Below are 17185 nucleotides of genomic sequence, written 5' to 3'. Positions count from 1 at the left end.
ACCTTACTGGAGTCAATGTTACCGCGTGCTAACTCTTTGATGGATGCAGCAATGCCCTCCTGTAACACGAAGTCAACTGGATTCACAACTCCTGATTTTGAACAAGGAACGTTCACTACGATTATTCGCACGTTCTTTAAACGTTCGTCTGTTGGAAGAGCGTCGAGGAAGCTCTCTTCTTGTAAGATCACATCTGAACTGCTCATTAAGGTGGACTAATTGAAAAATCTTTCAAAAAAGCCAGGATGCTCAGTGTACTGGGGAAGGGGGAGGCAAAGGCGGAAGAGTGAGCAACACTGCCTCATGCAAGGAGTCGCCCGCGATATTACTTCCACTTGTGCGAACAGTGGCAACTTACAGGTATCGGACCCGATTGCTTCTGAGGAACCCTTCGAGATCTACCGGTAGGTGAGGATGCGTTGGATCGCTGGCCAACAAAAGTCAGTCCAAAAAACTTTTCAATCGCGACATCAAGGATTGCCATGCATGCTTGTACATGTACAGAGCCCCATTTTGTTAAATAAAGGACGTCGCCTACCAATTCAAAGGTATTTTTGCGCAGTTCATGAAAATGCAGTAAAAGCTAATCTTAACAAGTGTTATTGAAAATCCCAAAAGAAAATTGGGGGTAACCACGCATTTTTCAAAGGTAATTAATCAACAATATTTGTAAATAGCTTTAAAATACAAAGCAACGTATGGCCTTCTTTTCCAAATTGAAGCTTGATTTTATTACGCACGTCCCTGAACGCATAGTTTTAAAAAATACTCTTTACTTACCCTCCAAATTTGGCATAGGCATTGTTTTTATTTTCTCTTGGGACCATTGTAAGTCCTAAGAGAAACTGGAATTGGTGCTTATCCAAAATTTCGGAGGGCAAACAAAGAGTATTATGGTATTTTTGAAAGTGGCCTCTTAGTAAGCATCACCCATAGGTAACCTGAGTGTCTCAAAATGCACAGAGCGTATGCGCTATTATAATAACAATAGTAGGCACTGTCCTTAACTTAAATGGCAAATTAAAACTGCTACTAAAATTTAACCCAGTCAGCCTGAATTTTAAGCAAGCGCTGTCAAAAGGATACTCCTTGCTGCCATTCCCTCTAGTTTGTCCTCAATGTGCTCATGAGTTTCGCGTGGTACGGCATAGGCAAACAGTTTCCTATCAGGATGAATCAGTGAGGAGAGATGCGCTGTCATGTTACCTGAAAAATGACACAAACAGGAACTAGAAAATCCAGAGTAAGGCTGGGTAGCAATTGTTTGAGTAAAGAATGTGTGAGCTTTGTGAGGCAAGTGTGAGAGACAACAAGGTGCTTTCCACCAGCTTTTCCTTCTCTCCACGCATACCTCTTAAATAAGTCCTTGGCTTGCCATGAGGATATAGCTTGTTAGTTACCCTCATCACATCCCAAAGGACGCATGAGGCCATCTAGGATATTTTTGCACACCTCACGATCTGCTGTAGGGTCAAGTGTACTTAGCACTTGGGCAGTAACTGAGAACACTGAACAGAATTCAAATCAACTAGCTATAGTATAAAAGGTTGGTTTTTGAGGAGAGGAGAAAACTGCAATACCCAGAGAAAACGTCTTGGAGCAGAGTAGAGAACCAACAAACTCCACCCACATATGATGCCAAGTCTGGGAATTGAAAACGGGCTGCAATGGTGGAAGGAAAGTGCCTCTTTTTTGGAGCATTCATTCTTGCCAACTTCGTGGTTGTATTAGATCCCTAATGTGGCCAATCAAGACTACCTTACGATTTTTGGAGCCTGCTAAAATCATGTCTTGAGTATGCTTCACCAGTCTGGACGAACCTTTCCGTGTATTTGAGTAATGTATTTGAATCTATCCAAATGAGAGTGTTGGTTATTTTAATGTACCCTCGTCTTAATTATAACGAAATCCTCCTTTGCTCTGGACTGACAACACTGCTCCATAGGTGGGATGTTGCGAGTGGGACACTTGTTTCCAACTTCCATGCCAATAGAATTCTAGCTAATTTAGTACTGGACCTAATAGTACACAATCATTGGTATGCCCTCCGCTCTAGCAATGTTAGTTGCACACATTGCAACTTCCAAAGCTTTTTCATGCATTTGAGAAGCAAGAGCTGTACCTGATTCCACATTTGTTTGAATTACATCATCTCCTTCTCCCAGAAATGTCTTGACGTCAGCCCCTGGAATGAGTTGAATAGCCTTCTCTTTCTGGTTGTAAAACTCCAACACAACAGAACTGAAAACCTCTGCAGCAGCTATACTTGATTTGTCCTTTGCGAAAGAAAGGATATGGGCATTAATTTTGGTGAAGATACACTATTTCCTTTCTTGCACCACACAGTTGGGAGCAGGTCAATTTGTTGGGTTCAGGTGTTCCTGTGAAAGGACTAAATGTCATTTTGTTGTAATTTAGATTCAGGATACTACTTAAGAAACCACTTTCACATCAATTGGATTGGCAATGGTGACTTGGGAAACTCAGAAAGAAATCTAAGTTCTCCTGTACTGTGACCTTCTCAATATGAGTTCAGAAGTGCCACATACAGGTACCGGTAGTTATCATAATTAAGTACAGTATGATCATCCGGGTGTCCGGGTGTAGTCCTGAGAAGGACGGTTTGAGAGGATTTGACTGACATTTCGACAACCTGAGCGCAAGTCATCTTCAGAGTGATTTGTGTTACGTCAGCAGATAAGTACTATAATAACTCCAGTCATAGATGTCATTCATCAACTTAATCGTGATGCTATTGGTCGACTGTCAATTCACACCCCAAAAAGCAATACCGGTAGTTAGATTTCACAATTTTTGATTATGACTTTTGCATGTAACTAGCCATACCATAACTTTCAAGCATTTCCACTGACTGACGCATGACTCATGGATGTTAGTTGCAAGGGTTTCTTAGATCTGATTCATGTGACACAGTTTGTGGTGAAGTTGTGGTGTAAGCCAGTCACACGTCAAAGGGATAAGCAAAAATTGCACTGTCTAGGGGGTGCAGGGATGTCGTAATGGTGAGAGCACTTGCCTCCCACCAATGTGGCCCGGGTTCGATTTCCAGACTTGGCATCACGTGTGGGTTGAGTTTGTTGGTTCTCTACTCTGCTCCGAGAGGTTTTTCTCCGGGTATTACGGTTTCCCTTCTCCTCAAAAACCAACATTTGACTTGCATGATATGCATTATTTGTTAATTCCAGTTTACAGTGTCCCCAATTAGTGCTACATTGCTAGAATGACTAGACACTTACATAAAGTTCCTTTCCTGTCTAACTCAATCTCAATACTAAAAGACCAAGACTACCTTTGTTTGTTCATGACCGTCTTATCTCCGCCCCCATGGCGCACTCTGCAATCCCTCGGAAAAAGTGGTTGTCTAGGTCTAAAGGGATACTGACTTGTATTGAACTAGGCTTGGCAACTATGGATCCCTTTAAAATGGTATTTTAATTGCCATCTCGCTCTTAACTTTGTAGAATTTAACACATCTGCTTAACCCCAAGAGACCAGACAGCTTGAAGGCAGTAAAGATTAAGTGCCCAATAAAATATAAGTACATAAAAACAAACCAAACCTGTATAGCCAGTTTGCCATCTAACACCAAATCATGCTGATAGAGATCAAACTTAATTGTTGGAGAAAACAAAAACAAATTCTCAAAATGCTGATCTTTCATGAATGTGCGTCCACAGACACCCAAGTCATCGTCCTCTGGTGATGGTAATTTGTCTTCCATCAGAAATCCCTCACCAGTTAGAGTCTCTAACACATCAGCATAACTTGTTTTCCATGTGTTGACTCTGACGTACACAGGTTGCTGTGCGGCATACTGGAGTTTGTCTTGTTCTTCTTTAGGAAGTAATGCCTCTACACTAATTGCGCAGTCTCTTATTCTGCTGCGTGCCAGAGCTGCGCGAAGTTTGATCCTGTGTGATACCATGGCCTTTTGAATCTCCAGGATGTGTGGGATAGAATTTTCCTTATTTGGTATTTCAATCTTTTTATTCCTGTATCTTTCATTTCCAAAGTAAAATCCATTCTGTTGGTAATCTAGTAACATCACCATAACATGATGCTTGTGATATGCCTCTAACTACAAGAGAATTTCCAAAAAAATAAAAAAGCATATTTAAAAAATCTATTTCAAAGGAGTAAAATTTACATGCCTTTCATATGTAAAATACAGTTTTACATTGAACTATCTTAATGACACTTGTGCATTTTAAATTATTCTTGTCACTGACATTTTCTTTCCTACAATAGAAGGACTTTGTGCACATTCTAGCCTCCCACCAGCCCCCCCAAAACAGCCAATTTGTTTATGGCAATTTTTCTAATCTAAAGGAAACCACAAGCTTTTAAGATTCTAAGACTAAAATGTACGACCTGTCAAAATAAAAGAAGGTAAATAAAAATGTACCACAGAAATCCACCTGCTACACCAAGGAAAACCATGAAAAATGTTCATTCACTTCAAAAACAGAAAATTAAATACGAGAGTAAACAATTCCCGATGTCAACAACTGACTCACCTTGAAATAACTCGAAAAAAAGTAGCTATCCAACAAGACATCATCTAGGACTGACTGATCTGTTTCGTTTCAAAAACATCACATACACTGTAGTTACTTTGCAAGAATCTTCAATTTATGAAAATGATAACCATTATTTTTGTAAAATACTTCGTGCATAAAAAATTCTGAATAAGGACTTCAGAGAAAAACCGAAAGTCAAAGAGCTTCCTGATTGTTTCAGACCAAAAGAATACTCTCCTTTTACCAAATCAGCGCTAGCTTGAATTATGAATATTTAAGTTTCGTTTATAAACTTACTGAGCAAGCCAGAACTATCTGCTCTTCCAATCTTCAACGAAAACGAGTATATTTCTAGGTCTCAAGAGGAAAAAATGATTTTCTAAAAGTGGAAATCGTAGGTAAAAATTTAGGTACAATGAGGGATTGTAAGGACACGATTCTAGCTGTAAGATGAAAATATAATGCACTGCGAAAATCGGCTTTCCTCTGATCTGTGCGAAACAAAGCTCTCCAGCTGTTGACATTTTAAAGCTCTGGTGTTAAAATGACAGAAGTCAAACCGACTAAAGTAAAGTTAAAATGTTTTTGTTGGGATCTCTTTTAAAGGATGTTGAGTCTACATTCTTTTCCCGGTGTTCTCGAAATAAAATAGCTTTTGTGTATAGGTTACCGAGGTATGAAGAAGCTTAGCTTAAATTATCGAACTTATGAAAAATTCTAGAAAGGTTTTTATGGGTTCCAATGTCGCCAAAAATGTCTTTTATCGTTTCCTTGATGAACCAAAAACTCTAAGTAAATCATTACGGATTAAAATCAGGTTCATGGAGCAAAAAAAGCACTGATTAGAGTGTGTGCATGTACTTACACCGTTTCGCTCCAAAAGCCAAACTGTAAGCGCGTCTTCTTTCAAGGTCTTCCTCAAAAGTGGGCAGCTGTGATGAAGGGATTTCACCCTTCAAATGACGATAAATCTCTGCTGCTTTTTCATAAATAGAATGACTGAATGTATCTCGTTTCTTTCTTACAGCTACGGAAGTTTCGCTCTTGCTAATCCTAGCGCCTTCCACTGCACTTTTTACAGGATGCTTCACGCCGTTCGAAGCGTCGAAATTGCTGGACGATTTCTTGGCTTTGCTCGCCGATCCACTTCCTCCTTTCTTATGCATTGTGCAAGGTCACAGGGTTAAAACCAACTAGTGATCGAATGACCGAGATTTCGTAAATATTTTGATAAAAGTTTCGCGCTCGATTGCAGCGACAATGCTACGCATCACCAGGGTAGCGAATACTTTGTAAACAAACCCTTACGTCACAGTTACAGATCAGAGGTGCGACGGGATGCTGACATATTTCGTATCGCACTTCACAAAATAAAACTACGACACTCGTGCCCAAATGAAAAAAAAAAAACAAACTCAAAACCCTTTTAAGTTGATCAAAAATGACCGAGTCCTCACCAACAGCCACTCCTCTGCAAACAAATTTTCTCTCGGTGTAACTCCCAGAGGAGACAAGAGGAATCAAGTAAGGTAACTGGTGCAAGTGAACAGGCGTTCTTTTCTACAACGCCTGATCGCAGGTTAGTGGGAAGTGATAGGACAAAGCGAAAAATAATGGCCTTCGACAAGAAACTTTGACGGACCCCAGAAGAAAGAAGGAATAAAGAAAACGCTTGAGGGTAAGATTTGTAATGTGGAACTTGTCATGTTTACAGCAAAACCGTAAAGCAACAGGAAAAGCGGGGAAACGTTGACACCAGATATCACGACAGACCACACAGACAGTAGTATGCAATAAATTTATTAGTGAAGTTCACACCGAGAAGAGGACAAAAATACAGAACAGATGTTATCAGTTGTAGAAGAGAGAATCGAAATAAGACCAATGAAATCTGACACCCATTTTAATATTACAACTACATAACTTATTACAACAGGTAGCTAAAACCGAAACAATGGATGACAAAGAAGAGGCTCTTGCCAGGGAACTGAAACCAGAATAAAATGGAGTCAAACTATCCCTTGTTTGCCTCGTGTTGTTCCAGTCCAGCCGTGGACATCCAAAACTAGCCTTCTGTTTGATGACTCTGCATTTTCATTGACTAAACAACCGGAAAACGCACTTTTGGACCCCAGGAAGCACTATGTTAGGAGCTTTCACTTGCGTTTCCTCCCCGAACCCCCCGTTTAGCTGTGCACGTTTTCTTGCGCTTCGCACCAAATGTACGCTCTTCCGCGCTTGGTATTGGTTACACGTGTTTTACGCATCGGTTAAACAAAGCGCTTGCGCAACGACGATACGACGCGGAAGTCCTTCTGAAAGACAAGTTTGCATCGCTGCTACGATAAGCGTAGAAACACACAGTTCCTTCTTCAGCAAAAGATGAATAAAAGCAAACTTGGTTGACACACCGACAACTGCCAAAAATTAGAAGTCATCGTTGTCAAGTTTCGGCCTAAAGACCCTCAGTGCACATCATAACAATAAGCTGTTGTTTTGTGACGTGAGAAAAAAGTTGACCCAGAACAATTGACTATTTCTTGATAAAAGCGACTTTCGGATTTCGCTAAGAGTTCGAGTTAGAGTACGAAGCCAGAATATGTCTAAGTACTCGCGTCTAAAGGGTTCTTTGTTCGTCTTTGCGCAAGCTCTCTGACGGAAACCAGAATAGCGTTATACCCCCACCTGTAGCGGAATGTGTCCGTGGTGTGCACAACGATGGTTTTAGCTACCTGTGGTACAATTTCTCTCTTAGAAAATAGTTTTACAAACGAAATATTGTATTTGGTCAGCTAACTTACATGTTTACCTATCCAAACAGGGTTATTAAAGATAAATAAATCACCTGGATAGGGCAGTTCTTCACAGTTTTAAATGGAAAATCTTACCGACTAACGTGAGCTACAAATGAAGATGCAAAGTTCAATTCAAAATGGTCCATGCAACTCTACAAAAACAATCAAAAGATGCTAGTGAAAATGAAACTTATGAAAATGGAGTAGTTAAGAAATACGATTTCGAATAACAAAAGGCTGACAAAAAGCAAGCAAATAAAATATTTCGCCATAAAAAATCTGACTACACACCTAGAAAACACGAAAACACCTCTATTGCTAGTTTTTAAGTTACATGGATAAATGATGGGAAACTATTGTGTCACTTAAAACTGTGAAGATTCTGGAACGGTCTTGCATGGGTAGATCCACATATTGACCCCTAACCAATAAAAAGACACAACAGAAGCATTGGGCTTGCCCAGAGTATATTTCCGCTTGGCAATGACCACATGACTAAAATTTCCCGCGCTCAGTGGTGGAACTGCGTTCACAACCAAATGAGCGCCTTCCATTCCCATTGGCTCAATGCGTCACTTGCGCCTTTGCGATTGGTCAGATACAGATACCTAGTCCCTCAAACTTTAAATACACATCCAAAAACTGCTAAAATGTAGCCTTTATCCTCAACCTGGCCTTGAGTAAGATATCGTTTACAAAGAACTTCCAAATACAAAAAATTCCAGCAGTGAAAAACTATTAATCGAGCTTGACATGTTCGCTCTATAAACCAAACACTCTGCTTCCAAAAATAAAAAGCAATCCCCCAAAACATAACTACAAATCACAAATTTTGCAGAAAATTTTTCACTTTTAAGCAATTTTTTTCCAGTCCGTTTTAAAATAAAATAAAATGATTCATAATTATTATATGACCAATCAACTACTCTTTCTGCAAGTGATACAATCTGTTGCTAATTTGTTATTTAGATTATTTAAGTCAAGTGCTTTTAGCTTGAAAAGAATTGGAATGAAAATGGCTAAAGCCTACCACGTGATGTCTCCTGCACTACAATTTTCCAAATATGGCATGCATTAGGAGCCGATAAGAAATTAAAACTAAATGTTCCTTTTACAGAAGAATAGAACCAGTAGCACCTTAACATTCCCCTTTTTGTTTGCCTCAAAAATGTAAAAGTGGCAAAAAACTTGTAAGAAATGCCGTTTACTCCTAAAATCGTTTCCTATCAAAACTTTAGGAGAACACTGAATTTGCTTCAAAATTTTGCAGCGCTTTAAATTTGTTGTCTTGAGAAGTGTTACAATAGGCCATTTCCGAGTTTTTGTCTGCCTCCTCTTCAAAGCGAGTCTAAGTGCGAAGTTTTTGTGATGGTAATTAGTTCTACTTTACATCTGAATGAAACCTAATTTTCACAACAAAAACTTCGCACTTAGACTCGCCTTGAAGAGGAGGTAGATATGAACTCGGAAATGGCCTATAGACCTTTTCGGCTTGTACATTTTGTTTTCCCAATACAGATCATGTGATAATACTCAGGAGGTTTTGTCTTTTGTTTTGTTCATTAAAATGAGGGCATGCAAGCATGAATATGCCTGCATGCACTCTTTTTAATGAACAAAACAAAGGACCAAGCCTCCTGAGTATTATCACATGATCTGTATTGGGAAAACAAAATGTACAAGCCGAAAAGGTCTATTGATTCACTTTTAGGTACAACAGATATACGCGCTAAGTAATCGGCTAAAATTCTGGCACCACATTTTAACCCAATCCGAGACTACAGTTAGCAAGACTTCGCACGCAGGCAGCATGCATTCTTTTTTTGCGTTGCGATTGCTTCACTGCATTTTCTGCGTCTACTGTGATTGGCCAAAGTTAAGTTGTGTGACACTTGCTTGAAAACTGCTATAGGTTCTAGGAAACTGAAACCTAGAATTTAGTATTAAAAGGTGCAAATGCAAAGGGGGAATTTAAGATGGCACTACGCCCCTGCAAATAAGTTAAGAGTATGGCTGAATAATTCTGACAAATAGGAGAACACTTAGGTAAAGATCTCCAAGATAAATATGTCTGCATACTAATTAGCTCATTCACACATATGGTATGCAGTGAGCTGGTTAGATCAAAGAGATAAACATATCTTAACTTTGTTTATTTCATCCATTATGAAAAAATATTGTTTGTATTCTACAAAATATACCAAATTACAGGAAATAGGATATTCATACATTTGTATTCTCATCACTGAATTCTGAGACATGACTTTAGCCAAATAATATTATTATTTCATATTTAAGTGCCATAATAATTATTACAATAATAATATTAATAGCAATGACCCTGACACCCACTTCTTAGTGAGGCATTCTTGTTTGTTGATTTTCTTTTCCCCTCTGCGTGCATCTTCTAGATGTGCTTTAATTAATAATGAATCTGTGACCCGTTGAATTATGTAAATCATGTCAATGAGATGGCAACTGTGTGTCCATAATGCCGTTCCGGTCTGGAGGGAGGGTAATTTACAATGAATATAATTATCTCACATGCTGTCGCTCCGATTGCTCTCATGAGTTCTTGGCTTTCAAAACTTCGCGAAGACGCTTCACTCCTTCCTCAATATACTCAATCATGTGAACTACAGAGCTGCCAAAGAACAAATGGGGAAAAAGAAAAATGGAAAGTGTGAAGGTAATCCTTGCCAGGAACAAAACTTGTCTGTAATTCAAGCATTGTCAATGGGTTAAGAAATATTAGACTGCTGTATAGACATCAGGCAGTGATTACCAGTAATACTGCGAAAGACAGAGAGATATGTGACACCCAATGGAACTCACAAAAATAATCAGGATCCCAGATGGATGTTAAAGTGCCCCTAGCCCCACAATATTTTTTTCGTTAAAATGAATCTTTGCACCTGTTCGAAACGCATTGTGGCCATTTTTTTCCTTTTTTTGACAAATCCTGCCACTTTATAGGCTTCACAACTTGCGAAAAACAAAGCATCTTTTGTTCACGACTGAGTAAGACTGACTGATTTACATGCATGCAAAGTAGATTGTGACATCAAATCAGGAATAGACCCACTTCCCTTCTGACTCTGAAGATGTTTGGTTTTTCGCAAGTTTTGAAGCCTATAAAATGGCAGGATTTGTTAGAAAAAGGAAAAAGTGGCTGCAATACGTTTGGAACAGGTGCAAAGATCCAGTTTAGTGAAAACAAAATATGGGGGTTAGGTACACTTTAACTCAACATTCAAGATCTAGCTGGGTGCTCTAACCACTAAGCCACAGTGTACTGGAGACTACGGTGAGCGAAGGTTCCCTGTGGGCTTAGACTAGAACCACATCGTGCAGTCATGTTGTAAAGAAAACCATGACCCCAAAAATCCATCCCACCTTGAAGAAAACAACAGCTAGAATCACAGACAATGAGTAATCATCATAATTTCAACATAAAGAAACAACCTTTGTTAAAGCAGTCCAAATCACGTATGCTCCCAGCCTCTATTTCAACTGCTTTCTTACCCCTATTAATAAGTTAACTAGTTTTGTGCAGCAGTGAGCAGTCTCGCATGGTATACATTTAGTGTGTTATAAAAAGTATGCCATGGTAGTTTTTGTCAATAAATTAAACACTGACTTCAAATTAACACTTAAGTGCACAATTCAAACTGTGAAATTAATTAAATTAATTAAAGGCAATCAAAAGACCAAATGGACCATTCACTGGCACATTTATGTAAAAAAAAAAAATACTCTGCAGATCACATGGTATATGTTTACAGGTACAATAATTTATTATCTTTTGACAAGCACATACAAGAAATTACTCCTTAATGAACTACCTGTGAAGACTAAGTGGCCCACACGCCCGATCCAGCTCCATGAAGAACTCTGGATGTGAAAAAAAAATAATAATAAATGAATAAATAAATGAATAAATTAAAGAAACAATAAGATAAGAAAGTTTGGCTTTTGAATAATCAAGGGATAATCAACAAATTTGGTAACATAGACAACTATACAGGCAACAAGAATTACTACTATGACCATTGACACAGTAATTTTTAATTTTACAATTCACCAGAGATGTTCAAACAATCGAAATTCTTTACTCTGTCATGATAGCCATATTGACAATGATAAAAGCATGTTTAAGGCAAAGATACTTTTCAAAACAATCCATTTTTGTTGTTTGCTATGTTTTCAGCCATAACTCAAAAACAAATCTGGTACATTGAAAATAAGGTGGGAAATCTGTGCACAGCACAATAATAATATTGTTTCATTTACATACGAGTTTGCTTGCAGAAGGCATTGTGCTATTACAGAATTAAATTGATTTCAAAAGGTAAAAGAACATGTTTAACTCAGTCAAATTTCCAATTTGAAGCCTTATAGCTTTGATAACGAGCAAGTTATTACCCATCAAAACCCGATAAATTATTGGATGGCAAAGCACTAATCAGCCCATACATTCTTTCTAAAATTTCGAATTTTTAAAGCATCATTACTCAGAGATTATCCAGTAAATTGCCGTTAACCTCTCTGAGGTAACTCGTTATGCAATGCACTTTCAATATTCAGTACTGACTTTTTGGCTGATAGATTAGAAAACGATGCGTTCAGGCTAATGAGGCAAAAACTGTAAACAAAGATTCCCCTAAATAGGGTGCTTAAACATGGTGAACTGGCAAGAACACACAAAATACACTGTAGGTTGTTTCAGTCAAGCCTAACATTGCATCAACACTTTAGTAGTGGATTGCAGTAGCGTAATATCTACATGTTCATGACAACAAAAATTTACCTCGAAATTCAAGGACAACAGGTTGGGCCTGATCCCAGGTATCTTGACTGTACAGCAAGTTATTGACTTGCAGAACATGTTGTTGTGTCATGGAATGAATCTTCTGTGAAACGCATATGTTAACAGGTGACGTCATTGCATTGGTGGCAGATGTAGGTTTGCCGTTCCTTGAGGGCGTGGCTTCATTGCTTCCACTGCTTCCCACACTGCCAACACTCCCTGACGGAGATGGAGTGGGGGACAGAGGGGATGGGGTGCCAGTGATCCTAGGGAGAAAATACATAACAAAGTAAAAATAAATATAATTATTTATTTGTACAAGCTGTTATTCAACGCTTTTGGGATGGTGTACAGAAAATAACATTGAAATAAACAGCATTAAGCATATCCCTTTTAAGATTCACATTTATAGATTTTACTCTGTCTAATGCCTAACGACTTTACTTGTCAATGGGGGTCACTTCAGGAGTTAAGGGGTTAAAGTTACATGTAAGTTAAAGGGTCAAAAACCTTGTCCCCTTTAACCCTTCCCATCCTAAGAGTGACACTTAAGAGATTTTCCCCTGTGTAATAGACTGAAAGGAGGCAACAAACGTGTAAAGGGGTTGATCTCAGGCAAACCAAAAGAAGAATGATCTAGTTGGTGGTGGGTAGGGTGGGATTTGAACCCACATCACATGCACCCTAAATTCAGCCCACCGGATCACACTGCATCCTGCAGAATAATAAGCTCATCCAATACATGTACAATAACAAATGTCCTCATGTTACAAGAAATAGTGTACCACAATTGAGCAAAAATACCAAGCATGAATGTTGACTATATCATGATGTATCATATGACATACTTTGCGTTTGAAGTGTATGGAGATGGTGCCTGAGTGCTCTTTGGGGGACCCTGCACACAAAAATAAATGGTGACAATCAGTGTTTCTTCAGTTGCACAAACTCAAAACACAGTTATTTCTCACAAAAATACCATACAAGGATACAAGTTAAAACAAAACACCCAAAAAGTCATAGTGTTCGCATAGTGTTATTGTCAACCCTTCAATTATATTAATCTGGAAGTGACCATGCAGCTCCCAGATCACTTGAGAGTCTCCTTAAAAGACAAATGTACACCACATTTCTACAGTTGTGGGTTCAAAACCAGTGGTTTTGCTGATGCACTTTTGTTAGGGTTTGGGTAGAGAAGTGATGAGTGAAACAACTTAATGTGAAGATGGCAAAATGTACTCAGGTAAAACGACTCATTGACCAAACAACTTTACAGAATAAACGCAAAAAATGTATGCATTTTGATTGGTTCTCACCTATGATCTATTAGAGGACAGACCCATTCCTGATGTCATCATCAAGAACTTTTAGGTCTTCAGTATATAAAACAAATAGATTCCATGTTGCCGTGTGTCTGTTCAGTAGTAGATCACAGAAGACGTCAAAGTATTGTAAGAACATCAGTAACACACTGTGCTATCGCATCATCTGCCACTTTCTTGTTCTTACCTCATTTTGACATCATCTGTGAGCTATTACTGAACAGACACACGGCAAATGGAATCTATTTGTTAAGACTTAGTATATCACGGGTTTACGTCCAGGCTAACCCTGCATCTTTAAGACTTAATTTCTTTGGTTTCTTTCTTTACTGCAATGATAATCAAAACAATAAAATTCTGCACAACCTACCTTAAAATGCTCTGTTACCATCTGTAGAGAAAATGAGAGATTATTTTAGGTGACTGAAGGTGACACACAATTAAATGGAAGCTAAAGGACAACACTTTTGTTTTGTTTGAATGCTAAACTCTAGTCCATTCCTATGAGGTGAAATAAGTCTAACTGACCTCATCAAGGAAAAAGTCCCTAACAAAAATGAGCTTCGTGCACACTAGAAGCCACTCTATCATAGTTCTTTTCCACTGAAAATGTCACGTAACACAATGTTACACTTGCATGGGGCCTACATGAATTCACTTTTGTCATTTGCACTCTGGGCTTTTTCAGGTACCCAAAGGGTGTTTATAAGCACTTGTCACAGATTGGATATTATTTAGGTGGAACAAAAAAAAAAAACGAAAAAAACAAAACAAAAGGAAAATGGCAGAAAATAACATTGAGGAAATTTTGATGGTTAAAGAAACAAATAGAAATTTGGATAGAATTTCGAGCCTTGACATCAAGGTAAACATGACAAATCTTGGGATTGAAAGTTTTACTTTTTTTAAAGGCCTCTCCAAATGGTCAAAGTTCTCTGATGAAACACCTCAAAACATTGCTGGGTGGCAGAAGAGACTTATATTTGGCTGCCTTGTTTTGTGTTGTTAAACATGTTTAATCAATCATATCTTTAGCGTTCAGTGTTTTAGCAGTCATCGCTTACAGCAGTCATCATTTCTCTTCTAAAGGCGGTCTTTGGTTAGGCTGTCGGCGGTCAGACTCATAAGTGCAGGCATACATGGATCATTGTAGTTTTTGTCAGCCCAATCTTCACGAGTTTGAGCGGTTTTTATTGTTAGTTTTTGAGCTTTCCCCCACGCCACCCTCTATTTTCCCTTCCACTAAGTCCATCAATGTGACGGGTGCCTGGAGTGGGGACTCATGGCTGGGTTGCAGGGATTTGCAAGCCATGGGGGCGCTATTCTATTTAGGGGCTGGCTGCCCACAGTGGAAGCTCCTGGATACTCCAGGCACAATCACCCATTTTAACGAGGCAGATGGTCAACTCAGTCTGTGTTCTCCATCTTACCTTAACATTGCGCATAACATGATCTTTCCTTAGTTTGTAAAGCCTCATATACAATATGGACTGAATTCTCATGCTAAAATAAAACAGAATTAATTTGTTAAGATACTGCAAAACCTGTAGAGGCTTCCACCGACCAGTTGGCTATATTAGATGAGCATCGGACTGCCATGTGAGAGGATGTGAGTTCAACTCCAATCAGGCCAACACTCACAGTCTTCAAATAACTGAGTAGAAAGTGCTGCCTTTGTAATTACATCTGCAAATGGTTAGACTTTCAAGTCGTCTCGTATAAGGACTATAAACCTTAGGCATGTCTCGTAACCCATGTTTGTAAATTCTGAGGGACGTAAAATATCCTACACACTACTCAAAAAGAGACGGGCATGGAGTAGCCCATGTTGTGGAATAGTCTGATTGAGAGCCACAAGTTTATTAGCCTTTGGACTCATTCACTACGTTCCAGGATATTAGTGGCTGCCATTCCTGGGGGGCTTTATAGATTCATGTAACCTCAGCTTAAAGAACAAAGACATTTATGTTAATTTACCATAGGGCAGAGAGTCTTTTGTCTGGAACATTAAGTGACCTATGAGTGTATTTGTTTACAAAGTTGCGCATTGTGTACCTAGAAAAACAAATAAAAACAGTGGTGAGGTTTGAAGCTGAAAACATACCCACTGGGATCGAATGATGGCTGATTTAATAGTGAACCAACCAGGTTTACTAATCTACATGTACATAAGATTCATTTGAAGGTCAAGAAGGGACTTTGTGATTGATCCCATGTGCACCAAGTAGTTGAATGGTTGGATTGATCAGCAAAGTGGGAAGGCACGGTGAGTGGTAATTTGCATGGATGTTTGACCTTTGCCTTTACAATAATAAACATCACTCAGACTATGTGATTTGCCCTTGTAAAATAGTGAATGATAGTTGATGAAAGTTTGGTATCTTCTAAAGCACCCATATCTTACTATCTTACAAGGGCTTGCTAAGTGAAAATGCAAAGAACAAACCATCATTCATTGGATTCGCTCTGACGAAGGGCTAACGCTCGAAACGTCAGCTTTTAGAATCTCTGTACGGTGGTCAATTTACATTATCAACTCCGTTGATAAACCAAATTTTTGTATACTACTTCCCCACCGACGCAGCACCACAGTTTCTTCAGAAACTACCCCTTCATCATTCAAAAGAGACTTCCAAAGGTCTTCACTTTGTCCAAGTCTTCAAAAAAGGTGTGTTGTCCAACAAAGTTGTTGACCAAATTTTACCACCGTGACATGTAAGGTGAATAAATTATTGTTACTTTAAGGATAAAGAACTTAACTCACCTAAGAAGATCTAAAGTCTCTGAATACATCTGAAATGCTGAGCGACTTTCTTCATCATTTTGCTGAATGAAACAAGAAATGGCAGATGGTGTAAACGCATTACTACTCAACACTTTCTCAACAGATTTGGGATCAAAGCAAACACTGAGACCAAGTTACCTCGATTGCTTTTCCACATCTTGCAAAGTACAAGACTGCTTCAATGTAAAAGAATGCTTTCTCCTCCTTATCAGCCTGTGAAGTTAAATTACAAAGCTCTAAGTAAGAGTCAAACTTACTGTCAGGTGACCAGAAACTTCTCAAATAACCAAGCAACTAGAAAAGCGCAGTTCCAGAATCAGAAAATCTGAACAATTTGATTAACCCACTGACTCCTACATGTAGAAGTGAGACTTAAAAGATTTAACTCTAATGCCAGACAATAATATATTTTACTCATCAAAGCCCACACCACAGTTTTCAATGGGGAGGGTGGTTCAAGAGTCAATGAGTCAAACTAGTGTGATCCCTGTTTCTCATTGACATTTTTGAAGATGGATTCTTTTCACATTGTGGGACATAATTACATCTTTCTTTTTATTCAGCCGTTCTTCATTCTCCACAATCAGAAATTTTTTATTCTTCCGAACAAGATTGGATAATATGCATTATTTTGCAAGGTTATTTACACTCTATAAGAAAGACACTGTAGAAAAATCCCAAAATGCTTACAGATGAATCTGCCTTATGTTTCAGCTTCTTTGCCTCAGCAAGATAGTGATCCGGCCAAAAAGGCCTGAAAAGAAAGGCAAAAATGATCCATTCATATGTAAGATATTGTATCAATAATAAATAATATTCGAATGCCCAAAGTTGCACTTCATGGTGTGGTCTATGGGAAAAAAATGACTACCATAAAAGTTTACCATCGTGTTTATGACTGCCTCTTTTGATGTATGTAAATCCCCTTTTAC

The 17185-nt window shown here is 38.6% G+C and overlaps 2 protein-coding genes across 2 annotated transcripts in view; both read right to left on the bottom strand.

Annotated features, from left to right (window-relative positions):
• The window catches only part of LOC137999711 (putative methyltransferase NSUN7), an 11366-nt gene extending 5536 nt beyond the window's left edge, over positions 1–5830 (bottom strand). Inside the window, exons 1-6 of the mRNA XM_068845571.1 lie at positions 5407–5830; positions 4539–4597; positions 3581–4099; positions 2123–2276; positions 1087–1206; positions 3–193 (exon numbers count right to left, since the gene is read on the bottom strand). Coding sequence (XP_068701672.1) covers positions 3–193; positions 1087–1206; positions 2123–2276; positions 3581–4099; positions 4539–4597; positions 5407–5707 — 1344 coding nt within the window. The 5' untranslated portion in view covers positions 5708–5830. The remainder of the gene's footprint in view (positions 1–2; positions 194–1086; positions 1207–2122; positions 2277–3580; positions 4100–4538; positions 4598–5406) is intronic.
• Positions 5831–8922: 3092 nt separating this feature from the next.
• The window catches only part of LOC137999710 (AF4/FMR2 family member 4-like), a 29585-nt gene continuing 21322 nt past the window's right edge, over positions 8923–17185 (bottom strand). The window contains exons 13-22 of the mRNA XM_068845570.1: positions 16944–17007; positions 16392–16466; positions 16233–16294; positions 15446–15523; positions 14899–14971; positions 13839–13859; positions 12995–13044; positions 12147–12412; positions 11182–11230; positions 8923–9980 (exon numbers count right to left, since the gene is read on the bottom strand). Of these exons, the coding sequence (XP_068701671.1) occupies positions 9902–9980; positions 11182–11230; positions 12147–12412; positions 12995–13044; positions 13839–13859; positions 14899–14971; positions 15446–15523; positions 16233–16294; positions 16392–16466; positions 16944–17007 (817 nt within the window). The 3' untranslated portion in view covers positions 8923–9901. The remainder of the gene's footprint in view (positions 9981–11181; positions 11231–12146; positions 12413–12994; positions 13045–13838; positions 13860–14898; positions 14972–15445; positions 15524–16232; positions 16295–16391; positions 16467–16943; positions 17008–17185) is intronic.

Source organism: Montipora foliosa, chromosome 4 (genome assembly GCF_036669935.1).
Source record: "Montipora foliosa isolate CH-2021 chromosome 4, ASM3666993v2, whole genome shotgun sequence".
Classification (NCBI taxonomy): domain Eukaryota; kingdom Metazoa; phylum Cnidaria; class Anthozoa; order Scleractinia; family Acroporidae; genus Montipora; species Montipora foliosa.
This window is presented reverse-complemented; position numbering and strand designations above follow the sequence as displayed.